Consider the following 25,069-nt stretch of genomic DNA (forward strand, 5'->3'; position numbering starts at 1 on the left):
AGGGAAAAACCGAGGATTTTTAGAAATTTCGATGGGCGACTATATATAAAGTCAGTTTTTCCAGGACGCATTTTTCGCTGTCCCGATTTTCTTAGCTATAGTTAGCCACTTTGCTTGCTTTTGGCATCATATTTGGCGATAATTACTAATTTTTCATACTTGAAATCCTGATTCCCCATATTTTTCCTGAGGAAACGGGGTCAGCCTGAAATTGCAAGGACTGGAAGAGTATTTTCTTTACGGATTTTCCATTCAGACAAAGCTCAATTTGATGACTTTTAGTGGTTTTTTCTATGAAGAGATGAAAAATCGGAAAAATTGGATTTCGAACTGGAAGGTTTTAATAAGGCTGAAAAATCGGAAGTCTTCCAGGTAAATCGGAAGCATTGCCACCTATGCAGCAACATTCTGCCTACAGCTCGAAAATAACATCAGGGCCACCAGGTGGTGGCGTATCTGTACAAAGACGTCTCCCTCCACTGTTAATACAGCAGATACAGGAAAACTGGCTGAATGAAGAGATATCGGTTGTTCGATTTTTTCATAAATGCACAATATCTATTAAAAAAGCCACAGATGAACCATGAATAGGGCTAGGAAGCCATGAGAGGAACAAAAGTTATAGAATCACTGGTGTACACCAATACCATGAAACATTGCGCTGTCCAGCATGTTTAGATTTCAGTAAAGAAATGAAGTTACTTCAGAAGTTTGCGCTCTGTATTGACAAGCAGAGAATGGCGGGTCATCTGAAGAGAAAGCATTTCTGAGTTGGAAAAAAAAGAAGACAATTTTGAATTTGATAAAAAATGTTGGACGTATCAAACAAACTTATTTTCTATCGAGCAATTTTATTCTTGAGTTAATATATATTTTTTTTCTATTGTCAGAAATAAGATCTAACGGTGACACCCCCCCCCCCCCAAATAAATAGGTTTTATAGTTTGCCATTTCGAGTGTGCTCATGCTCCTGATCAATTTGATCCCAAATTTAACGAATAAAATTGTCTGTTTCTTCTGATTTGTTAAATCAGGGTTTGATTGTATTTTTCAGCTTGTGGCCTTCATTTTATTGGCACAAAGGGTCCATCACCCACAAAAGGTCCCAAAAACCCTTTATACATACATAATGTACATTTACATCATTTCTTGAGTACAAAAACATATTTTTATCCAAGATCTTATTTCTAGTCTCTCATGATATTATGCACTGAAATCAATAGATTTTTGTTTATTACCTTCATATTTCATGATTTGTCTAATTGTTTCTTTAAATCATTAGCCATGTTGTAATGATTGTATGTTTATGGAGGAAAGGGCTTTCTGGATACACTGACCCAGTTTCTGCATCCAAAACAAAAAAAGTCATCTCTTATGTAATTTGGTGTGCTGAACACTAATTCGGCCATAAAAAAGCTGGGTTATGGCTACGGTTTTCCCTGAAATTACAGATTTGATTCTACATTTACATTTGTACCTTGGAACACAATATAAGTATGCAGAAAACAAAATATATAAATATATAGAAACCACCAATATATAGAGGTACAACATTAATATACATAAAAACACAACAAAATACACAGAAACACAAATGTATTACAGTTCATTCATCGGCGTCCAACACATTACTTTGTTTTGCACTGCGCTTGTAATGGACATAAGAAGTATCTATTACAATTAATTGTCCAACAGTAGTCAAGTCGAGGTGAACCATTTTCCCTTGTAACATTGTATAGTCCTTGGCAAAATACAATGTCGTTCAAAAAAGTGTTGTTTGACTGTAACCAAGGTAATATCTCAAAAATAAGAGCTGATAAAACTTTTTTATGGTGATATTGGTGTTCAGCAGGTCAAAACCATTCGGAATTGTATGTTTTTATGTCAGTTTCATTGTTGTTCAGAGATACCGATTTTAAAGCACTTTTTTGGCATTTAACATGGCAATACAGTGATACTGCTTGGCTAACAGAGATGATGCTCGTTGATGCTAAGAATCTTGCACTAAAAGAATGCGTGCTTTGAAATTATAGCTACTTTTTTTCAGTGCATTTTTCATTAGCCAAATTTTTTATTTTACGTGAAATGGTTCTAAAATTTTCAAAGTGAAGGTACATCTGAAAATGATTCCGAGGCGTACATGAGCTCAAGTGATCCTGATGATTATTGGCGCTAAAATTTAGCTCATGACGTAGCTGTTTCATGATGGTGCACGGATCTATATTGAAGAAAATGTTTATTAGGTAAATCCCCATTCGTTAGAGGAGGCAGAAAAAAATTTTTGTTAGCCAAAAAATTTGTAAGCTGAGGTATCATGGTGTCTTCAAAACGAGAGCCAATAAAACCTTTTTCATGTCGCCATTTGTGTTCAGCAGGTCAAAACCATTTGGAATTGTATATTTTCATGTTTGACACAACTTCACTGTTGTCTAGTGCAGCGGTTCTCAACCGGTGCTCCGCGGAGCCCTTAGGGCTCCTTGTGCACTCAAGAAAAATAAAAACGACAGTAAAATTGAAAAATAATTATAAAATATTCTTAAATAGTAAAAATAAACCAATAACTTTGATGAATAATTAAAAAATTTCCCTATATATACACACACAGGACTCCGCCATAGAATTATTTTTCTAAAAAGGGAGTCAAAAAAGGTTGAGAACCGCTGGTCTAGTGATATTAATGCCTAGACTTCAAAAAGAAAAGTTGATAGTCTCCTCCTCCTGTGTAGCTTATCCTGGTCCTCTTTTGATCCAAACAAGCACACTAAGCAAAATACCACAGACACACTGGCATATCTTTATAATGCACACATTAAGCACAGAATGGAGACATTTCAGCCTGCCTTACTTATATTATGAGGAATAAGTCAGTGTGTCTTAGTAATATACTGTTGAGTGCAGAACGGAAGAGGATTATGGGTTTGATTCCCAACCGAGACTACCAACTGTTTTTTCCAAGTTTGTCTCGGCACCAATATCCAGAAAGTCTCTTTCCTCAAAGTGTTATGACTGTGAATTGAGGGAGAGAAAACATCTCTCTTGATCGTTTGTAAAGTATTCAATAATGATTATATATATTTTATCAAATATCTGTATCAAGTTTAACGAGAGAATGATATGCTTGCATGCTTGATGTGCATTTACAGTTAAAAATCCAGTCAATTTGAATCACCATTATTTTTATTTGGTTGTTCATCGAAATATATTTGTACTGTTGAGCTTTTGTTTTATCAGCTTTTTAATTCCAAATAAAGTGATTGAATATGCTTCTCCAGTTTGGAAAAAAATTGCAATGAACATTCATTTTCTTGATGCAGATCTTTGTGTGCTAACTTTCCTTATTTTCATAATGGCAGCTGCTAATTTTGAAGAATGAGAATTAGGAGGTTTACTTACGGAGGCAACACATTTGAATGATCGCTATTAGAAGTATCAGCGATAAATCTGGTAGCCTTGTTCACACATTAAAAAAGGAAGAAAATCATCTTTTTGGGCCTGAAACAGGCAACCAAAGCAGATAAAAGTAATCTCGCCAATTTCAGATATTGAAAGGCTAAATTGATTTGCTGGCTGTTTGGAAATTTTTGTCTTTCTCCCTCCCCACTGAAAAGTAAATTTTGTGATTTGACACGATGGCAACAATTCATATTACGCTATTAACAATTTAGAGATTTAAAAAAATGAGTTTTTTTTTCAGGTAAAATTTTTCAAAAAAAAAAAACTTTCATTCCTAAAAGTAGGGATTTTTTACAATCATGGTTGAAATTTGGGTGTTCAGGAGATGGGGTAAAAATTTGAAAGCCTCCCTGAAATGGAAAAAGCCGAGGCCAAACTTGTCTCCAGCCCAGCCCAAGACATTCCAAGGTTAGTCATGGGCGAGTAGTGAATACGAGGTTACATACCAGGTTATTTTTACTTCAATATCATTAAAGTTATGTAAAGGAAAAACTAAATTTAAATTTTGAGATTCAAATCAATGATTTTTTAATTTTGATTTCCTTTTGACAAACAAAATCTTACAATATTGAAGTCATTTATGTACTGAGTTAATTTCAACTAATCTGCCAAACAAAAGAGGGTGATGAACGAGCCTAAGTGGAGCATGAAACACAATAGCAACTCTTTCTTATCTTTAACTATTTTCGAGTTATGGTGGATGTGTCGTCTGAAAAAACCCAAATTTGTGAAGTTTCTGAAAGACATACACAAACCAGGTACATTTAAAAAAAGCAGAAAAAATCCTATGTGACACCATTTCCATCTGGATTTAATGGTGAATTACAAGTGCTTGAATTGTTGCCAAAATCTGTAACTGCCAATTCTGCAAATGCGCTTCTAGATACAATTTACCAAAAACGTTCATTCAACTAGCTTTTGATAGTGCCTATAACAAACCATATCAGTGTTCTAGTTCAGGAGAAATTTAGCCATTGTTTGCAATGAATTGAATTGGTGTTCGTCAAAGTAGACATTCGACAAACATTGGTAATTGGCTCTTAAAGAATTTGGCCAAAATTTTGTATTTTGACAATTTCTCAGTGCTTGCAGCTCGCCATTAAATCCAGACATCCTGACAGAGGTGGTCTCTCTTTATAGGATTATTTTCTGTCAAAATCTGCATCAGCCAATTCCAAATGTTCATCAAATATTCGCCATACTTTATTTCTATTTAAAACCAACACATCGCAGCCTCACATCCGAAAACAATGCAGCAATATGTTGATACACAAACAGAATTCATTCCCGAATCTCAGCGAATCGGCTCCACAAAATAATCTCGTTAACTTTTGAGCAGGGCTTGAGAAATTGAAAATGTATTTAGGTGCCAGCCTATTGTGTTTAGGAGCTAAGCATTGTGCTCAAGAAAAATTGTCTCAAATATGTTTTCTTTTACTTTTCCCATGTGTTTAAAGACATAGCGTATTGAAGTCTGAAATTTTTGTGTCACCCTTAGGGTCCAATTCAGCAACCACATTTAGAAAATTTTAGACGCCAATAGAGTTTCTAGCTGATAGTCCAGTACTGCTTTAAAGTAAGTGTAATGGGGATTGGCAGGGAGGTTTCTTCAGAATGAGGATTTAAAAAAATTTAGATTACCCGGCAGTAAAAGAAATTTCCATAAATGAATTATTCTAAATATTGTAAATTAATCTTGAAAATTCAGAACCTCGCCAAATTTGCAGCTGAAAATTAAAATTTTCGTGTGGATCCAAATTCCTTGCAAAAACTGTACAGACAAAAAATATGAAAGCAATTTTTGAAAAACAAAGGAGAAAACAGATTTTTTTTGCCCATTGGAAAAACTTGAAATCATGGCACAACATCGCGAATCATTGTCCAACAGAGGGAGAAGATTTAACTCTCAAATAAAAATCATGCTAACAAAAAACCACAGATTTAACCATCAGATAATTGAAGAAAAATTCACTTCATACAATTGTCACATTGGTATGGGAAATCATGCAAGTCACAAAAATCAAATTTTACAGGACAAGCCAGTCTCTATGCCTTCCCCCAGCGTGGTCCAACCCTTCTGGGTAAATGGCTTACATCCCATCAGGGACAGAGCCTGGACCGCGACTGGCCTTTAAGTCTCTATGCCAAAGCCATCTTTGGAGAGCTAGAGAAACTACTTTTCTCTTAGCGACTTATTTGCTTTGTATGCCACTGTCATGGATTCTAATCACCTTATCCAAGAAATTTTTTTATATTTTTTGTGACTTGCATGCTTTCCCATGTTAATGCGACAATTCACTGACAGCAGTTTGTCACCAGTGAGTGAGTGAGCGAATATGTAAGTGAACAAGATGAGTTGGTGAATGAGCAACCATATAAATGATTATATGAATAACTATTAGTGATCAAGTGATTGAATGAAAGACTAAGTAACTGTATTAGTGATCAAGTGGGTGAATGGAATGAACGAGTGGGTAAATTACCGAGCATAAATTATCCCTGAGCACTTACTGCACCTTTGACTTACTCCTCGAGAACTAGTTGGCCAATCACATCCGACGTAAAGTACAGGCATGAAACATCTTACAAGATATACAGAAGACTGGATGTTGTGAAGATATTTATTATTTGAGATGTTAATTTTTTAAGGAAGGAAAAAAACTCATCTCTGCCTCTACCGGGAATCGAACCCGGGTCCCTCGATATGTTAATTTTTTAAGGAAGGAAAAAACTCATCTCTGCCTCTACCGGGAATCGAACCCGGGTCCCTCGATATGTTAATTTTTTAAGGAAGGAAAAAACTCATCTCTGCCTCTACCGGGAATCGAACCCGGGTCCCTCGATATATACGCTCTAGCGAAGGAAAATCTCCTCTGTAGCTTAGTGGTCAGAGCACTCGTCCGGCAATCGAGGGACCCGGGTTCGATTCCCGGTAGAGGCAGAGATGAGTTTTTCCCTTCCTTAAAAAATTAACATCTCAAATAATAAATATCTTCACAACATCCAGTCTTCTGTATATCTTGTATTAACAAGTGGAGAGCGACATTCATGTCATATGAAACATCTTGCATGCTTTAGGAAAAGTCAGTGCTGCTCCTCCTATTGGTGAGTGGAATGTCACGCTGGGTGTGATTCACGTTCAGACCTGCCAACCTTCAGAAGGTAAACAATCTTGTAACTTATGAAAATCCAGCAATTTACTTAATTAATAACCCAATAAGTGTATGACCTTCAAATGTTGAAAATTTTCTACGGGAATACTAAGTGGAATTACCCATATTTTACGAAACAAATTCATTTTAAGCGTCAAGTGAGAAATTTAAATTTTTGAATCAATGCTGCGGGTGCTCGGACCCCCATGGCTGTGACGCCACTGCTGGACATTTTTGCTATGTTCTTTTTTTCCCCATGAAATCATAATTCACAAAGATTTATAGAAGGCCTCAATTTGCTGCCCCATTGGCAATTTTAAGCAATAAATTAAAATTTTTGCCCACAACTGGCGATGTTTTGTATTTCCCAGTGTATGCATGACTTTTTGTAATTTCCTAATTGCTATGGAAATATGGTTAGTATAGTAATACAGAGAAAGGTGATTGAATCATTAACCAGCAGTTTTACGATTAAACACGTACATAAAAAGAGTTTCATGTGAGCGGGCCATCATGTTTGTTTACATTCATACATTTAGGTGGTACTACCTTTCATACAGGCTACCTTGCCAGGAGTCTAGGTAATGCAATTGCTTTTTCATGTCATATGGACAAGGGTAGCTTTCTAAAAAAATAACAGCAAACTTGATGTTTATTTTCTCTCATGTTTTTTCTTTCTTTTTATTCGTTTTAAGTTGATAGCAATAATGGAAAACTGGCAATATGAATTCAGGAGTCAGAGAATGATGTAAAACCAGCACTGCTGGGCTAAATCCCGAAAGCTGGCAGCTTTGCATGCAACACAAAACTACTCCAAGGAAAATGGCTAAAGAGTGGAAATCTGGGACTTGGCAGCTATGAAATTCACACACACATATATATTTGTATCACATTTACCTTATCATTCACCAGTCTTTAGATTTTAATTCAAAAAACTTCACTAAAACAGAAATGCATCAAACAAGATCTTTCATTTTATTCTTTTAAGAAAAAGTTTTGCAAAAGAAATTAAAACCCTAACACAGTTTTAGAATATAGCCGCAATAATGACAAGAATTAGTACATTACGTATACACATATATATATATTTATATAAATATAAAAGACTCGATCAAAACACCTTATTCAATCTGGAGAAGGAACGGGATTGTGAACGCCCGATTCCATATTCTGATAAACCAGGAATACAATGAAGATGACCAGAGCAAAAACCACAGTCTTAAAGAGGAATGATTTTGATCCATCGGCTGAATCTTCTGGCAATGGCTGGGCTTGGGTGACTATATTATCAGCAAGACGGAAGGTTTCCCAACTAGACAAAAAAAAGACAATTTTTTTTTTTTTTTAGTTTCCTTTTCTCCTATTTTAATCGCAGAAAAATAACATTTATGACCTCTCAGTCAAAAAAAAAAAAAAAAACACTCAGAAAGAATAGTCAAATCGCTTCAAAAATTAACAGGCAGTTATATCACGCGCAGGGGTCTGTCCATTTTTCCGTAGAGTCCTGTTTTTGTGAAAATTTTCCTTATTTCTGAGAAAAGAAATCATTAACTTTGTGAAAATAATTTTGTGGGAAGTTAAATAATCTAGTTAATTTATCGCAAACGAAATGAAATGCTAAATTTATGGTTTCATTAATATGTATTTTGTAAAGGGACCATTTTTCAGATCCAGAATTTTGTGAAGGGTCAGTAACATGAACCGAAATTTTGGCTGGACAGACCCCTGATGCGGTGTGCAAAAAAATATACAAATATTCCTGCCACAAGAGTGTGTGAAAGTATTTCTCCCATTTGTTCTTCAAAACAGTCTCAGACTGCTCTCTCAAATTGTACATTTTTTGCTGATAAATTACTGTTGACTGCTGAAAATGCTTCTAATACACATTCATGGACTTCTTACGCCACTGCAGGACTTTAGATGAGGTCGTGTCATTAGATCGAGCCAAATAGAATTGAAAAATCAATGTTTTGCCCTCAACTTGTGTGTGTGTGTGATTGTTTTGACCAAGCTGTTAGGAGATACTGGGAGCAGTGGACGTGTGAGGCATGCACAAGCAGCAAACAGGCTCTGGGCTTGTTAGACAGCTCAACATTGGAGAGAATCGCTTCATCTGTACGCAAACTAGAACATCAAGAATGACTGCACAACCATCCAATCGCAGATGCTGTATTCTTCAAGGAACCTTGTGTCGCACCAAACTATTTTCAGATAGGAAGGAGAGTTGTTTTCCACACCGCCCGTTCAATTTGTGCCATTTAAAGCCAGACACCATCAGCTTCGTTTTCAGTGCTGCTGTGTAACAGTACAGACCCGCAGCAGGTGGAAAAGGACCACCTTATTTAAAATAAGTGTTCTAATAGAGAAATTTGTCTTTAATTGAATAGTTCTCACCTAAATATCAAAAGTCAGGTCATTTGGTGTCAGCCCAAGGTCAGATGTCGTGGTGTACATCGATCCAGTATGATAGATAAAACGGCAAACTTACTGTTTATGACCGCTGCTGCCACATCACAATTCCATAGCGATGAAAGAAATATATGCAAATCAGTGATATGGTGATTGGTCGCCTCTTCAGTAAAAAAGCAGCAAAAGCACTGTCTCTTTGTATTTGTATTTCACTTGCATTCAGCTGTACTTTACTACCTCGTTGGTTAATTCCACTTAGGGAGTCAGTCTTGGAATACTTTTCCAGCCCATGTTCCTGAACTCATAAGGTTACTTCTTCATCACGTAAGGCCTACCGAGGTAAAAGAACAGACGAGTTGACTCTTCAAACATCAAGCTACGATGAACTGACTCCATGATTGGAGATATGGGCTGACAACTTAGTGATATCAATTTTGCCAAAATTTGTGTAAAATTTCTACATCTAATTGTTAAATATTCTATGCAAATCAAAAGTAATTGTATGGAGTTCAGTTCTCGACTCTTGCTGTGTTGTCTCGTGATGCTCATTCATGATCCCGGTTGTGGGACATGTGGTCCACAGTTGGCAATGACAAACCTGAACAGTTGTGGATTGGTACCATATTATCTTCAGTGATAAATCATGATTCTCTTTGGCGCCCAATCATGGTATGCTTGACAATGGCTCCCCCCCTAGTGGTCAGTGGATGAATAGTGTGCATTCTTTGGAAAGGCACATGACCACAACTGCAGGTGTGATGGTCTGTAGGGGGGCAGCATGACCCAACCCAACAGTGTAAGGGGCTTATATCCCTCAAGAGACAGAGCCCTGGTCTTGGCTGGTCTGGAGAGGGGGGGGGGAAGCCATTTCTTATCAAAGCCAGTCATCTCTAGTCATGGTACAAGAAACGATAAAAGATAGACAATGTGTCCAGGAAATCTTACAGCCACACGATTCACCTACTTACTCACCCGATGAATAGAGCATTCAGAAACCAGCTGAGATGAAGACACCCATGTGAGTGCAGGAACTAGAGGCCCATTGCAACAAGCATGGACAAACCTGCCTCAGATTAACGTACAATGTATGTGTACTGATATTGTAATCATTTACACAATTTACTACAGCAATTACACATGCAGAGTTTCATTAAAATCCAGTATTTTCTTCTTGGCGAGTTCTTTTCTCCCTTGAGCAGGAACGTATGTCATATCCCTTGTGTTGAAATTTGAGATTGTTTTTTTTATTTAAAAAAAAAATCAAAATCCCTATCTGGCAGGAACAGGACACGCCTCTTCAAAAATATCCAACACACAAGTCATCCTGCCGATTCATCTCTTGAAAAGTTGAATTAGCCCGGACTATTTGTTGAATTTCATCTTTTCTTTGCCAAAATGAACTATTTTGTTATGATTTTATGTAATAACATCTAGCAGTATGCATGTGACACCATTTTTTGAGAGAAAACAGTTCACTGAATTTCCTGGGTTAGGAACAATTCCTTTTCCCATTTGGGTAGAGGTTTTTTGCGAGCCTGGCAGACAGGGTAGAAATTCAGGAGACTTGGCAGCTATGATGTGATGATCAACACTGTTCAGCGAAATCTTTTGATAAATTTTCTGTGAACCGATTGCTACAATAAAAAATGACAGATAGGAATCCTGGACAAATAAGTGAAATGTAAAAAAAAAAGAGTGATTTTTATTTTTTAAGTGATAAATCGACAGCGATCAACCTTAAACAAAATCTAGACCATTATTTTTATCTATTTTGGTAGATGTCACATATTCTATGAATCCCAATTTTTGAATTCATATCAAATAAATATTTATTTTTGCTCACCTATCTCCTTGGGCGCGTGGAAGAGGGCGTCGCTTCAATTCTTCATACCTATAGAAAAGAAATATACTATTTCAACATTGCACCATCATCAATAAGAGGTTGAACCACAATAAAGTCGACGCTCGTTTTTACAAACCCATACAAACTTGATAAATAGTTCCCGCAGTCTGTGATTCCACAATTGATTCTGATTCGTGGGAATTCTATGATATGGAAATGGCATTCCCATGTCACAGAATTCCTCCGAATGTCATATCAGAGTAGAGTGTAGCTGCCTTTAGTCACTCACCTCTATTGATGATTTCCAAAATAAATTGCTTATATTTGTTTGCTTCATTGCAACATTTTGATAAATTTAAAAGTCCATGGAATTTATATAAGATAACATTTAAATTTTTCTGACAGATCCATAATGCACAGAGTGAATTATGTTGTCTTCATTATGTGAATTATTCTTCATAGAGTGAATTATGTTGGTTACTGCTGCAACACACATCTTCACTTCATGGTCACCCTCACCAACAATCCCCTTCACTTCATGGTCACCCTCACCAACAATCCCCTTCACTTCATGGTCACCCTCACCAACAATCCCCTTCCTGGAATGTGTGCGAGATACACCCCTCAAAAGATAAGATCTTATCTTTGATGGGGTGGAGGGAGTTGCACATGCTCACAAAACACCTGCATGTTGGTGATGGCAAAATGTTTAACTTTTTGACCCCCTCCTCTATAGTCTCTTAAGACAAGTAGAAAATCCAAATTCATTGGTTACAACGAACTCTGGAGGTGGCTGGAAAAACAAAATATAAAAAAAAAAGCTTCAGAAATACAGAGTTAGTAAAATAAAAAGTTAATAGAAATGATAGTTTGTGAAATACAGCCAATGTTAAAATCTGCTCTATGGCATGCTGTTTGGGACAGAGGGCAGCCTAGTAAAAAAAAAGAGTGTGTTCATAAATCGGAGGCTCATAAAATTGAGTGTTGACTGCAGTATGAATTCAATTTATAATCATCAAAGTGAAATATCAAGTCGCACATTTTCTTTTCATTCAATAAAAAATAAGGCTGATGTTCTAAAATTGAATCTGAACAGAAATTATACATTTTAATAAGCCTATCTTCAGTCCTTGCACCAAATAGATGGCAGCACGATATTCATTCTGAAGAGGAAACCGGCATCAAAGGCAGACACCACTAATTCTGCCTTTCTTCCCTCAGCGAAACAATTTCTAAATGTTAGAGAACTCTTCCGAAAAAAGGATGATAAACCAAGAAAGGTGGTCCTGATATGCCTTTAATTTCTGGTACAGAAACCAGTTCATGTAGCAGACATTTTTCTTGATACAAACATAATGCAGGCAGATTTTCCGATTCCAACCGTGCCATTCACCCCACCCAAGGTAACACTTAGTGGATGTGAACACTGTGCAAGTAGAATTTCGGCCACACTCATTTTTACTCTGATCACTGTGAACCGTCCTAATTAAAAAACCTACCTGCACTATGTTCATGCCCAGAATATTGTCATTTACATTGCTTTGCCACCATTTCCCTTCAATGGAATAATAGTTTTCCATGTTTTGGTGGTACGCCCCCCCCCCCCCACAAGATAAACACAGTAAAAACGTGAACTCAAAATTTGCCCTCAGTCATCTATATTCTCCATTGATTGGCACTAAAACCAATCATTGTTGATTTCATGGATCTAAAACTGCCTTTACCAACCAAGGGGCCCCTCCAGAAGATGGATTTTAGCATATTCTTTATACTTTTTCAGATTTTTTAAAGGCTGATATTAGACGATGCTTGTTATTTGCTCTACCGTCATGCTCTGGTGTTGGCCTGGATTACAAATTTGTTACCATATCCCTTTAAATTCAGCCACAATGAGTCACAACACTCTTAGTGGCGAACGATTCATAAATTTGATTACGACCCTATTCTAACCAAATAGGTATGTCTTTCACAAACTCTCTCATTTTGTCATATGCGTATATGATTTGGTCACAGAAAAAAAACAAGTGACAAAAAAGAGTAAGTGAGAAAGTGACCAAGTAAGCAAGAGGTTAATAGATCATGTAGCTTCTTTACATCCCTTCTCACTTTTTTCGCACCCAAATTTTTTGTCAACTTTTCTGTGGTCCCTTAGTCATCTGTCATGGCTCCCCTTCAATCCAATTTTCCCTGTGGTCCTATTAGAATATCCTGGTACCACGACGGTACCCTCAGGTTGAGAAACACTGTTCTAATGTATTCAAAAACTTTCATATCATTTTTTGCATAATCACTTGCTGCCTAATGATGGGAAAAAACAAGAAAATCAATCAAAAGACTAATTTTGAAAGCACTGTAACCTCACAATTTATTACTAGCATGAATGAGAAATTTTAAAAAGGGTATTCACCTGAAAGCTGCTGGAGAATTCAGGCCAAGAACAGATTTGCTGATGTTACATTCTTCTCCTGAAGACTTATCTCCTAGATCATCATCCTCTTCTTCCGGTTCACTCATATGCAAATCTTCACCTCGCATAAATCTTGCCAGTTTTCTCTGGTACACAGTTCTTGTCGAGTCTTTAGATTTAAAAAAAAGGGATCTTATAGTGTACATAATTCTAATAATGCTATTTTTTAAATAATTTGTATAGTGATAGGGGAAAAAACTAGAAAAATCATTACTTATCAGATTCTGCAAGTATAATTTTTGTTTGGAACTATTTATTCATAATCAAAATATTTTCTGTCAAGATGTCAACGGAAAATTAAGATTTCAATGTCTACCACATACTGAAAAGTAGATTCACTTCTAGCATAGTTGCCAACCTAAAGCCGGGTTCCCACAACACCAGTCACACAACACGATTCTGAGTAGAGATGGGACGAATATTCTGATGCTATTCAGTATTCTTTTGCAGAATATTTGGTCCCGACAAATAATGCTTAGGTATTCAGCCGAATGTCTGTAAATCCAAGCACAATGAAGTACTTTTAAAAAATTATAATTGGAATTTTTTCCATAAATTAAAAGTTTACTGATTATATTTTATTGTTGTATGGGTGAGTATATATATATATAGCCCTTCCTCTGAAAGACATTATGTCAGGGCGAATATCTAGGATAAGGAAAACACTAAACTGAAAATTAAATCCTACTGCAATAAGGTGGAAGTGAACATGAATTACACAAGTTCACTAAGGCCCCTTTCACACGGAGCAGACGCGGGTTCGCATGCCCTTTCACACGAGCACTAAAGATACGGGCGATCATCTTTAGTTTGAAATTCGTGCATAAAAACTATTTTTTTTTCACAATATTTGTAATTATTTTTTCCTTTATCCCTGATTCAGTGCCCTTAGGCAGCCACGAACTATTCTTTGGTGGTTTAATCTAGAGCCCATAGAATATGGGTATAAAGATGCCTTCATTCCGATCCTGACAAGTAGTCGATGGGAGAAAATATCTTAAAATATTTTCAAGATTTTGAAAAAAAAAAAATCTTCTTTTGGAAAATATGATAGAAAAATTCCAAAAACATCCAATGATGTTCCAAAAAAAGAAGAAATTCAGGAGATATCAAAGACTTTGCAAGTAGAAAAAAGGGGTGGGGGCGGAGGTTTTCAAACTGCCTGTGCTTAGAAATATTCGCATCACAATTCTGTCTTAGGCTGGAATTACACTATAAAAGTTTTATAAAAGCTCTTTGATAAAATGTGAAAAATTCAACCAATAAGATCACCGGTTGCATTTGCTTGAATGCAACCAATGAGAGTATTGGTTGAATTTTTCAACTTTAATAAAAGATCTTTTATAAAACTTTATAGTGTTATCCCGGCCTTAAGCCCAGATTACACTATAAAAATTTTATAATAATTATTTTGCAAATGCAACCAAACAAATTGCAAAAAATACATTAAAAGAAATCATCATACCAACAATCGGACCGTGAGAAAATCCAAAATCGTGAAGCCTTGACGCCAGCTCATCATCAGACAATTGCTTGATGTCTACGCCATCAACAATCATACTATGATCCATATTTTAAGCCTAATAAAATAAATATAATTAAATAAAGATCAGCGGGAAATGACGGAAAAAACACAAATGAACATTTCCACAAAGCTATAGAGTAATCTTTTTTATCATTGCCAACTTGTTTTTTGGGGGTTTTTTCTTCAACCTGTTGTCGCTTATTTTCCTTCGTTGGCATTTTTTCCTGTAGGCTATTATTGCACATATTAACTGCACATATTTAGATTGATTATTGCATATTTGGTTGATTTCATGTTATAATTGAATTTTTTGTGCAATTGTATGTGTTGTCAGCCGCCTTGAATTAACTGCCACAAAAGCCACGATTGCTTGGAGCGAAAAGAAGTTGCCAAGTTGGTGATGACCATGCTTATAGAAAAACTGACCATATCCAAGGCCGTCTTAAGAGCATTATAGGCCCCAGCCAAGTGGCTTTTCCGAGGCCCTAACAGGTAAACTAGAAAATTTCAACCAAATCTCATTTTTGTGAAACCCCGGGCACATGTGTTAAGACAGCACTGACCATATCGTCATATGAAGTCAATGTACACATACAAAGCACTGTCAAGGTGAACTGTGTTCCACTGCAGTGGAACGGAAATGCAGCAAAAATGTGATTGCCACAACCACCCGCAAGACCTTCAAAATCTCATAAAGCAGGAACTGTCGACCTCATGCCAAGTGTGATTATGGCAAACAGGCATAATACCATTCGATGAGTTGCACAACGAAACAGGATTTGTTCTAGGAACATTGCAGTCAATTATCCACAGCAGTGTATCCGAGGTCAACAACTGCAACGCGACGGGAAATTACAGGCAATAGTCAGTGGATGGTGCAACAATATACCCACGGAATGGTTCGCACAGTCATTCGGAAACTCCCAGAAGTGCATAGACTTAAAATGGGAAGTTTGTCTAATTAATGTAATATTGTTTTTGTGAATAAAAATATTTTCCACCCACCCCCTTTCCGACTGTATTTGTGTCTAAATAACATAGCCCAAAAGGGAGGGAAGGAGCTTGGCTTAAGCAATACTGCAACAGAGAACCGTTTTGTGTACAACATGCAGTTTTTTCTTCTCTCATTATTTTGACATGTCGCGTCAATCTTCGTTGAGATGATTCGTGGACATTTGTGGCACTGCCGCCCATCGCGAATTGCACATCAATATTAATAGCGTTAAATAATCAAAGGCAATATTGATTATGTCAAAATGACACTTGAAGAGTTAGAAACACAAAGACACGAAATACAAAGACAATATCAAAAATTTGAGGAATTGAATTAATTTCGAAAGACCTTGCACTACTTAATTATGAAAACGAATAATCAAATGGACGTTCCTCCGCTTCGATTTCAAAGGTCTTTGAATGAATCACTTTCTTTTTCTTATGCGTCTTCTTCAGCTTCTACTTAAAAAAAAGAAATGCTTGTTGAAATTTCATATTTCGTTGTACATGCCAGAGTTGTTATCTTCATAACTTTAAAAAATACGATATCAAACTACTTGACCATATTTTAGAGAAACAAATACGGGTTGCCTTAATTCCTGATAAACACGTCATAATCATCATCACTTGGTTACTTATACACTCATGTCCATAAATTAAGGATAATGCCATCTCCGGCAAATAAAGGTTCAGAAACAAAACAAACGTTACTTATTCATAAAGCCCATTCATTAAACAAAAGATAAAGAACAAAAACGATGGTGTATGTATGATACCATTCATAAAAACTACGATTTTTGCTCCCTGGAGCAATTGTAAAAATATCTCCTTTACAAAAACTTACTATTACATGGTTGGTATGATGGTTAATACATTGTATGTCTCCCATGCGATGAAATACAGTCCGTACAACGCCTAGGCATGTTGAGTATCAAATTATCGACCTGATCTTAGGGAAGATCACTCCACTCAGCAAGCAATGCTCTCCGAAGTTCCGGTACACATGTAGGAGGTGGTTGACGGGCTGCAACTCGTCGGCCAAGCATGTCCCACACATGCTCTATCGGATTCAAGACAGGTGAGAATGCTGGCCATTCCATACGGGTTATATCCTCAGATTCAAGGCATTCGTTTACGATGTTTGCTCGGTGAGGACGGGCGTTGTCATCCATAAACACAAATTCTGCGCCCATGGTACCCTTAAACAAACGTACATGTTGTTCCAGAATGATGTCCCGATAAATTTGGGCTTTCATGGTTCCGGTTTGAACATGCAGATCTGTTCTGGAACCCAGCATAATCCCACCCCAAACGAGCAATGCTGCACCACCGTAACGGTGTCGTTCAATGATGTTGTCTTGGAGGCAACGGGTACCTGGCGTTCTCCATATGAAAGTCCGACGTGAATCAGACTGCAAGCTAAACCTGGACTCGTCGGAAAACATCACACAAGCCCACTGTGACGATGTCCACATTGCATGTTCCCTACTCCAGGCTAATCGCTGCCGACAGTGAGTTGCCGTGAGCGGAACACATCTGCCAGGCCTGCTAGCATATAGACCAATATCTCCCAAACATCTGTACACGGTTTGCCTTGAAACTGTGGTACCCGTGGCTGCAGATAGTTGACGAGACAGGTCGGATGCTGTGCTCCGTCTGCTTCTTTTGGCGGTTACTGCCAAATACCGGTCTTCATTCGGCGTTGTAACTCGGATACTTCTATCTGAGTACGCCCACATTCCAGACGGCCGATAATTCTACCACGTGAAAAATCATCCACATGCGTCCTCTGTGTCATAACTCTTCGCTTATGGCACTGAGTGCCTTTGAATACAAAGAACTCTGTGAGCAATTTCACTTCTTTGCCACCATTCCTTATATACCCCCCCCCCCTCTTACACTCTCGTCATTGTGACGTACTATCGGCATCATCTGGTGGCTTCCTGAAATTTGCATATCATTCTTGCAGATGTGTGTGATAATTCTACAGGTGAAATTTTTACTTTAGATTTCGATCTCCGTGTGATTCTGAATTATCCTTAATTTATGGACATGAGTGTACATTAGATCAGTCGACTCCGTCATTGGTGCTCGGGGAGGGGGCATTGTATCTTTGCCCATGTGTTTAAGTCAAAGTATATTTGTAGTGGTCTCCACACATACGGAAAAATGTAAGAAATGTCTTTGTAACTTGGCTCATAATTTAGATTCTGCCGAGAGAGAATTTGCATATTTTATCAAATTTCATGAAAAGAACTGAACCGAATGTAAATCCACTGCTTCTAGACAAAAATGCAAATCTTGTACGTCAAATACGGAAGCGTACACATGTGTGTAGGCGGAGCCAGTAGAGAAAGAGGCTTTATAAGCGCGCGTAAGTTAAGACGCATTTCGTTCGCTAGCACACCTCCGCGAATTTCTTGGTGTTATTTTGCAGCAATCGGTTAATTTCAAATTGTAACAGTAAAAATGAGTAATCACCAACGTTTAGATGATGGAGTGGGGAGGCTAGAAGCAGGCCAATCTCAAGTCCAGATTTGTAGAGAGTTCAATTTAACGCCCAGCGTCGTGTGTAACTTATGGAAACAGTTCCAGGATACCGGATCCATCGAGAGAAAGCCTGGGCAAGGTCGTCCAAGAGCCACGACGGCCAGAGAAGATCGTCATTTGTCGATTATAGTGAGGCGTAACAGGAGTGCTACAGCTTCTCAGCTCTCTCGTGACTTGCATGCAGCCACAGGAACCCGTGTATCAAGGGTGACTGTTTCCAAAAGACTTCGTGACAGAGGGTTGTTTGCAAGAAGACCTGCTGTTTGCGTCCCGCTCACTTCTACGGACAGGAGAATCCGTTTATCATGGTGCAGAGAGCATAGAGATTGGAGTATGAATCGATGGGCAATCGAGCCTAAGCACCAATTCTCGCCGTACGTTCATATGAAGAGAACCAGGGACCCGCTACCTATCCTTCAATATCCGCGAAATCGACCATTATGGCGAAGGAGGTTTAATAGTCTGGGCAGGCATCATGTTGGATGGCCGCACACCTCTCCATGTCTTTGAAAGAGGCACTGTGACTGGTGTGAGGTATAGGGATGAGGTCTTGGAGCCCTATGTTTGCCTTTTCAGGGGTGCAGTTGGCCCTGAGTTCATTTTAATGGACGATAACGCGAGGCCACATAGAGCTCTTCTGCTCGACGATTTTCTAGAAAGTGAGGATATTCGCCGGATGGATTGGCCAGCCAGATCTCCAGACCTTAACCCTATAGAGCATGTCTGGGATGCTCTGGAGAGAGCAATTGCAACTCACAACCCCACTCTGGGAACCATCCAGGGAATGAAAACAGCGTTGCTGAACAAGTGGGACCAATTGCCACAGGAAATGATAAACTGCCTTATTTCAAGTATGAAATCACGCTGCGAGACCTGTATATCTGTAAGAGGGGGCCATACCCTCTATTAACCCATTTTTTTGTTTATTCTGCAACCGCTGTTTCATACCTTTCAGACTCCAACGAGTGTTACGCACGATCATGCGTGTGTATTACAATTATTGAATGGTTATTTGTTTTGTATTGTATCAATGTATGTACATATCAAATTTCATTAAAATCGTTACAGTAGTTCTAGAGATAATCGACCAAGTCTACAAATTCTCTTAATTTCTTACACCAGTGTATTATAGTGGCTATATAGTTAGTTATTAACCGAAACGGGGTCCCAGTTTATCAGCATCCCTTTGGATGATCCCCAAGACGCAGGATCATCCCCACAGAATAATATAAAATTTTTACTGTACAAATGCGGAAATTCAATAGGACTCGTCACGACAACTAAATTTTAAAAATTTAATTTAATTCTTGATTTTCGAAACATTGAGTTCACCAGAGACATGACGGGTTCTCGTTTTAGAGATGTGAAATAAAAAAGAGAAAAAATTAACCTCTTTACGATCAGGGAGTCGTAATATTGCGTCCAAACGTCAGCGCCAGTGAAATAAATTCATCTATTCCTTCAACCTCTTTTTTCCTCATCGTGAAGCATGCCCGTAGCCAGAAATTTCGTTCGAGGGAGGGAACACTTTCATTTCGGGGGTCGGAATTAAAGTGACAGAACAATAGATTTGGCCGTCATTTTCTCACATTTCGGGGAGACCGGGCCCCGGCCTGGTCGCAAAGAGTTACTATAAACATATGAAACGGAGTTGTGTGTGTTTTTCCCATATAGAGGAGAAAAAAATTTATATTATATTTCTCCTCAATGGTTTCCTCCTCCCTTGTTCTCTCCCCACCATCGTGATATCTCAACGGGTCAGCTGATAACGATGGTGGTGGTCCGCCTCACGAAATTTCCCCCTTACCCTCACACACACACACGCAACGTACTCCTTCTATTATATGATACACATAGAAGTGAGGAAGAGAACAAGTAAAAAGCAAGGCACTATACTTTCTTATCTCTAGTCGCTCACGTCGTTATTCAACGAGGTCGTTAGTGACGTCACGCCCTTAACGCAAATTCTCAACGAGCCTAATAACGCAAATCTTAGCGACCATCGTCAAAAACTTGATTTTTCTCAGCAACCCGCGGTATGTCGTTATCTATTTTACGAAAAACTCCCTGGTCTGAGAGTTGCGTTAGCTCCGAAAGGGATGGACCAATCGGATAATTTTCTCCGCTGCTGATAATCATCATCACTATCAACGAGTGCTGCAGCACGTGCGGTATTATTATTTTATTATTATTTATTTGTGCGCGTTTGTGTGTGTTGATTGTCCCTAATTTTCTAAGCTACATTTTTTTTTTACTTCATCCGGATTCTTTTTATTTTCATCAAATATTTGAGAAAAAGGTAGGCTATGCACGCACATGAAACTGGCGCGGGTAAATTTTCTAAATTATTACATTTAAAAAATTATTTTCTATTGAAGTTCAATGATATGAATTTCCAAAACGACTATCAAAAATATCATCATATATTATCATGTTTTTAACAAATTTATCTACCGCCTTGATATTAAGTCCAAATCAAGGACAATAACCTTTTATTTACATCATTAATTAGAAAATTGGTTTCCTTGTTTCACACATGGAAAATGTGCCACCAAATTTACACTGTTGTTGACATCTTTTTATACTCCGATCAGAAAATGCACTCAAGGATTAGAAAAAATTTATTTGTTGATTAATAAAATTTACTTTGATTTTTTATAGTGTACTTTTTTAGTGCGCAGAGTATAGTGTGTGTAATGGTGTTTACTGCACAGAAAGTAGCAATACTTAATTGATATCACAAAATATCAATGTTATTAAACGAATCAAGAAGGGGAAAATTTGGAGACGTTTAAATATATATTGACGTCGATTTTGAACGAGATGTAAAAAAAATATTGAGAGAATTTCAAAATGTCTTGAAAACATCGCGATAGAGAGATTTATCAGTTAAATAATATTCTTATACTGAGATGAGTTTAAGATTAGAATAAGGCATTTCTATGCAAGATTAAAAAAAAAACCGTTTTGTAGAGTGATTTATCTTTGTACCGAGTATAATAATTTATAACGATTTATCACTATGAATAATTTTTTCCAATCAGTATGTGTACAGATAACATTTTAAACAATAATGCTGTAATAGACCCCCAGTACAGCAGTGAGGAAGAGAACAAGTAAAAAGCAAGGCGCTATACTTATACAATTATCTCTGTCTATTACGCTCATGTCCAATTTTTTCCAATCAGTATGTGTACAGATAACATTTTAAACGATAATGCTGTCTCTGAATCGTGTTACTAAATTAAGGAGCGTAATTCAGAGAATTATTATTCATTATAATGAACAACTTGATAAATTAATAATGAATGAATAATTTCCAATTCTAACTAATTTATCTCCGTTGCTCTAACCATCGAAAAATCCTTGAGTGCATTTTCTGATCGTATTATAAAAAGATGTCAACATCAGTGTAAATTTGATGGCACTTCATTTTCATGTGTGAAACAAGGAAACCAATTGTCTAATTAATGATGTAAATAAAAGGTTACTTGTTCTTGATTTTGACTTTATATCAAGACGATAGGTAAATGTTTTGCTAGTCGTTTTAGAAATTCATAACATCATTGAACTTTAATAGAAAATCATTTTTTAAACGTAATAATTTAGAAAATTTCCCCGTGCCAGTTTCATGTGCGTGCATAGCCTACCTTTTTCTCAAATATTTGATGAAAATAAAAAGAATCCGGATGAATTTAAAAAAAAAATGTAGCTTAGAAAATTAGGGACAACCAACACACACAAGCGCACACAAATAAATAAAAATAAAATAATGATAACGCACGAGGGGGGCACCCCCCCCGCACCGTTCCTTCCAAAGCCTCCTAGATACTACTTCTAGGAGAACTTTGTTCCTTCCCGTTCTCATTTCTTTTTCTCTTTTTTACCCTTTTTTCCTTTTTTTTAACATGGAATAAGGCTACCACATTTATAGCCCATGCGTCTAAGAGGCCTTTCACATGGAGCGGATGCGGGTCCGGAAGAAGTTTTAACAATTGGAATATTTCCTTTCAGACGAGCCGAAAAATCTCCGCACCTAGGAAATGTTCATGCGGGTCCGCATGTGTCAAAACCTAAGTGCGGGCTCCGCATCCGCGCATAGAAGTTTTGGCAATAGGTTTATTCGGCGCTATTCACACGATGCGGATGCGGAGCGAATTCGTCCGCATCTTTGGCTACTTTTTAACGGAATTTTGCATGGGATTTTTTAAATTATTTTGCCATAAATACCCTTAAAAACACCATATGAAGGTCCCTGTTCATCAAATATTATGTACCCACATACATCTATCCCTTTGTTGCAACTTTAACTGCCTTTTGTCCATACTTTACAATTTTATACAACAAAGCCTGCCAACCACGGCCACTGACGGGACCAAAATTATAAGCCGTTCTGTTCATTACGAATATTCAATTGACTACATACTTTAATAACTTTTAAATTTAATTTAAAAATTTTAATTTTTTCTTTTTAAAATTATTTAAAAAATATAAATATTTGAAATATTTTTTTAAATATTTAATCTTTTAATATTTTTAAACTTTAAGAAAAATACTTTTATTAAACAATGTTACCCACGTACGGTGTTCACTCAGGGCCGGATTAAGACGTTTGAAGACCCTAGCACTTGGATATTTTTGGTGGTTCCCCGATACCTACAAGTATATTTTACTCAATATTCAGTCTATAAACTGAAAAAAAAATGAAATTTTATATTTCAGAAGTGACTAATCTAAGGATGGAATTTCACTATAACTTTCAATAACTTTATGAAAGTTATTTCATAAAACTTGAAAAAAGAAAAAGAATTTTAAAAGAATCATTATAAAATTTTTATACTGTAATCCGGACTTAAGGCCAGGATTATACTATAAAGTTTTATAAAATAACTTTTATAAAACTTGAAAAATGTAACCAATAAACACGTTACATTCAAGCGAACTTAACTGATCCGCCTATTGGTTGCATTTTTCAAGTTTTATAAACGAATTTTTATAAAACATTTATAGTGTAATCCCGGCCTAACACAGAATTGTGATGTGAATATTTCTAAGCTCAGACATTTTGAAAGTCTCCACCCCTCCCCTTTTTTTCTACTTGCAAATTCTTTGATATCTCCTGAATTTTTTTTTTTTTTGGATTTTTCGAATATTGGATGTTTTTGGAATTTTTCCGAAAAGACAGATTTTTTTTCAAAATCTTTTGAAAATATTTTAAGACATTTTCTCCCATCGACTACTTGTGAGGATCGGAAAGAAGACATCTTTAGACCCATATTCTATGGGGCTCTGGACTAAACCACCAAAGAATGCCTCTAGGCTCTGAATCAGGGGTGAAGGAGAAAAATAATTACAAAAATTGTGAAAAAAATAGTTTTTATTCACGAATTTCAACCTTAAGATGCGGGCGAAACACCCTCGTCTTCAGTGCTCGTGTGAAAGGGTATGCGGACCCGCGTCCGCTCCGTGTGAAAGGGGCCTAATATAGAACATTCAAATTTATTGCCAACAGCATGTACGTAAAGAGGTTAAATATTCAATAATTATCCGGAGTTGGATATATTCATTCAATAACATTGATTTCAACTTTTTATTTATACCTTCTCAAGTTATGGTGAAAATTTACGTCTCTGTATTGTTTTTTGATATTCAACTGCATCAATGCATATAGTTTACGTCTTTTTTTTATATTAACAATGGCTCATAAACTAAATTGAAATAATTCCGCAGCCAATTTAATTGGACACAGCCAGATCGACAACTTCAACTTAAAAAAAAATCAATTTCATTTCTACATTTCTTTGATCTAGATTTGTTTTTTCATAAGCTTGCCGAGAAAGTCGCCATGTTGGTTACCTTGGATACGGTTTATATGCCGAGCCGCCTTAAGAGCATCATGGGTCCCCGGGCCAAATGATTTTTGTTAGGCCCTACCTCGAAAATTCAACTACTTTTCGTTTTTCTGAGGCTCAAGAAGGAGGGAAATATGTTACCCAAAAGAGGACCGTAATCAGGCTGAGGCAATCAGGACACTGCCCCGGGGCGCCGAGCCCAATGGGAGTCTCACAAAAAATTCCTATTTATTTTGCGTTAATTTTTTTCCTTTTTAAGTGCTTCAAGAGAATGTCTGCCCCGGGAGCCCGAGAAGTTACGCTACGGCTCTGCAAAAAGCCTCATTGTAGACAATAAAGTTGCCCGATAGTATAAACATCCGGTGCTCCAGATCCACTTGCTCGTCCCTCCCCCATTTGCGGCTCTGAATATTTAAATAAATTTCATTTGCCACAAAAATTATAAAACAGTTCTCGAGAAACTGAGTATGTTCGAATGTCGAAATTTTTTCTCTCTCTCTCGTTTAGATTTCATCAAAAATAACTATTTTTCTAATAAATGCGTTACAGTTCATGAATCGGTGGGCCTGGCAGGGCTCCGACTTGGGGGGGCCAGAGCACGACCACCTAGATAACCTGGTTATATAGGAGGTCGTGGCCAGAGACGAATCTTTTTTTTTTTTTTTCCACAAGAAATTCAGTATTGAGGGATCCGTGAAGAATCTGATCTTAGGGCCCTGTTGCTAGATGTGGGGACCATGACTGGCATACTGGGAAGAGGGTTTTTCCAGTAAAAAATGAACCCCCAGAAAAGACAATCCTGTGTGATGAGCAGTGAAAAAGCAT

The 25,069-nt window shown here is 37.2% G+C and overlaps 1 protein-coding gene and 1 non-coding gene across 2 annotated transcripts; one reads left to right on the forward strand and one right to left on the reverse strand.

Moving 5' to 3' along the window:
- The first annotated feature begins 6,322 nt into the window (after positions 1-6,322).
- TRNAA-GGC (transfer RNA alanine (anticodon GGC)) lies at positions 6,323-6,394 on the forward strand. Its single transcript has one exon. It is a non-coding gene; the product is annotated as a tRNA-Ala (tRNA).
- Positions 6,395-7,557: 1,163 nt separating this feature from the next.
- LOC149081175 (uncharacterized) lies at positions 7,558-16,339 on the reverse strand. The gene is made up of 5 exons (XM_089237957.1): positions 16,192-16,339; positions 14,790-14,904; positions 13,265-13,433; positions 10,858-10,905; positions 7,558-7,917 (listed from the first exon to the last, which is right to left on the reverse strand). Exons 2-5 carry the CDS (start codon positions 14,893-14,895, stop codon positions 7,731-7,733), a joined length of 510 nt encoding a protein of 169 aa, XP_089094083.1. The 5' UTR covers positions 14,896-14,904; positions 16,192-16,339; the 3' UTR covers positions 7,558-7,730.
- Positions 16,340-25,069: the final 8,730 nt, after the last annotated feature.

Source organism: Pholcus phalangioides, unplaced genomic scaffold, assembly GCF_987345545.1.
Source record: "Pholcus phalangioides strain wild (caught in Gottingen) unplaced genomic scaffold, Ppha-v1.0 ptg000010l_1, whole genome shotgun sequence".
Taxonomy (NCBI): Eukaryota; Metazoa; Arthropoda; class Arachnida; order Araneae; family Pholcidae; genus Pholcus; species Pholcus phalangioides.